The sequence below is a fragment of the Guillardia theta genome (assembly GCF_000315625.1).
Source record: "Guillardia theta CCMP2712 unplaced genomic scaffold GUITHscaffold_527, whole genome shotgun sequence".
In the NCBI taxonomy this organism is placed as follows: domain Eukaryota; class Cryptophyceae; order Pyrenomonadales; family Geminigeraceae; genus Guillardia; species Guillardia theta.
This window is the reverse complement of record NW_005434178.1, coordinates 3,092-4,979: the sequence shown is the minus strand read 5'-3', so window position 1 is coordinate 4,979 and position 1,888 is coordinate 3,092. Positions and strand designations below refer to the sequence as shown.

Here is a 1,888-nt window from a genome sequence, read left to right as displayed (position 1 = left end):
GTTGCTTGCTACTCCGAACAGGTGAATACAAAGTAAAGGAGAATCCCGGAGAAATTTTCTGAAAGCTAGGCAGGAGATTGCCGACGATGTGCCGAAATGTTGAGAAACATGCTTTCCAAACACTCAGATGTGATGAAGAACAGCCGAATGAAGTGAAGGTGATGTTTTGTCGCCCTTGACTGCTGTTTTGCCGACTGGTCGCATTGTAGGTGGACAAGAAGAAGAAGAAGAAGAAGATATATTTTGATCCTCTGACTCCTCCTCCTCCTGCCTCCTCCTTTCCACCATTTGAACAAGTAGATTATTTCCGATATGAGCTCGTCCACAAGTCGAAGAGATCAAATGCAAGAGTTGGAAGGTTTGACGATGATGACGATGACGATGACGATGATGATGATGATGATGATGATGATGTAGATGTAGATGGTGGTGGTGGTGGTGATGATGATGATGATGATGATGATGACGACGACGACGACGATGTACATAATGTGCATGTTGACGACGATGATGATGTTGAGAATGTAGATGATGATAATGATGATAACAATGTCGAAGATGATGTTGTCACAGGATTCATACTCCTCACGGGACCATCGACACACCTGGGTTCGTTCCTGTAGCAACGATTGCAGCACAGAAGGCTGTTGACCATCGTTTGATGGATCAGATTGCAAATCAACAGCTGATGTACGATTATGATCTGTTTCAATCCGTGTTGTTGACGTTGTTTGCAAAGGTTTTGCAATACCTATCACCTCCTCCTTCAACCTGGCCCTGAGATCGTGGAGGAGGCTGGGGGCCTGCACAAGTTCATGGGCAGGGACGAGAACCGGCCGTTGATCACGGACAGCGGAGGGTTTCAAGTGAGGGAGAGGAGGAGGTGTAGAGGAGAAATTGATGTGTTGTCATTTTAGGTGTTTTCTCTTGCGCATGGATCAGTAGCTGATGATCTGAACATCAAAGGGTGAGTTGTGTTCCTTGTTTTATGTTCATGATGTTATGCTTTTCTTCCCTTCCTCCCCTTTCACTTTAGTTTCCTTCTCCTCTTCAATGTCATCATCGTCCTCTCCTTCTCTTCTCCTGCTTGTGCTCGTGCTCCTTCTTCTGCTGCTCGTGCTCGTGCTCCTGCTCGTTCTCGTGCTCCTGCTCCTGCTCCTGCTCCTGCTCCTGCTCCTGCTCCTGCTCTCGCTCCTGCTCCTTCTCCTTCTCCTTCTCCTTCTCCTTATCCTTCAATTCATTCTTCTGCTTCTCTAGTTTCCAATTCTTCTCTCTCTTCTACTTTTTATCTTGACCTGACTCGATCGCTCTGAAGGGGAGGAAGGGGGAAAACACACTCTCCAACTGTGATGAGCGTGACAGAGGAAGGAGTGACGTTCAGGTACTTCTCATCTAACTGATATCTTTTGTTGTTCTCGCAACCTCAACATTTAAACCCGCGATTGTGATCTGTATCTTTGTATGGAACCTTGCAAGATTGGGTACATATTTATTGTACCTTTGCATACAATTTTATTCTTTTCTCTTGTTATATCAAAATGTTATTCAGTCTGTCGATACTCAACCTTTTGCCACATAGATCGTACAGGGACGGCAGGAAAATTCTTCTGACCCCCGAGATCACAGTTCAGGTGATGAGATCGAAAAGAAACATATGATGTTCATTACCAAGTTTGGTCTTGTGTTGATTTCTGACTCATCATTGATTCTGTGATATTCAAAGTTCATGCAGTGAATGTCTTGCTTGCCGTTTGGACCACCCAGTTTTAACATCTTTGAGAACTTCTTGTTTGAGATCGTTGTGTGAATTGTGCAGCATCTCCTCTGCTCCAACAAACATAAACATCTTTCCTTCATCTTGATTCACTCGATCGTTTTGTCTTTTCAG

The 1,888-nt window shown here is 44.5% G+C and overlaps 1 protein-coding gene across 1 annotated transcript; it reads right to left on the bottom strand.

Annotated features, from left to right (window-relative positions):
* Positions 1-338: 338 nt before the first annotated feature.
* GUITHDRAFT_122884 (hypothetical protein) lies at positions 339-655 on the bottom strand (the record flags this gene model as incomplete). The annotated part of the gene is made up of 2 exons (XM_005817833.1): positions 339-605; positions 653-655. 2 exons carry the CDS (start codon positions 653-655, stop codon positions 339-341), a joined length of 270 nt encoding a protein of 89 aa, XP_005817890.1.
* Between the last annotated feature and the right edge of the window lie 1,233 nt (positions 656-1,888).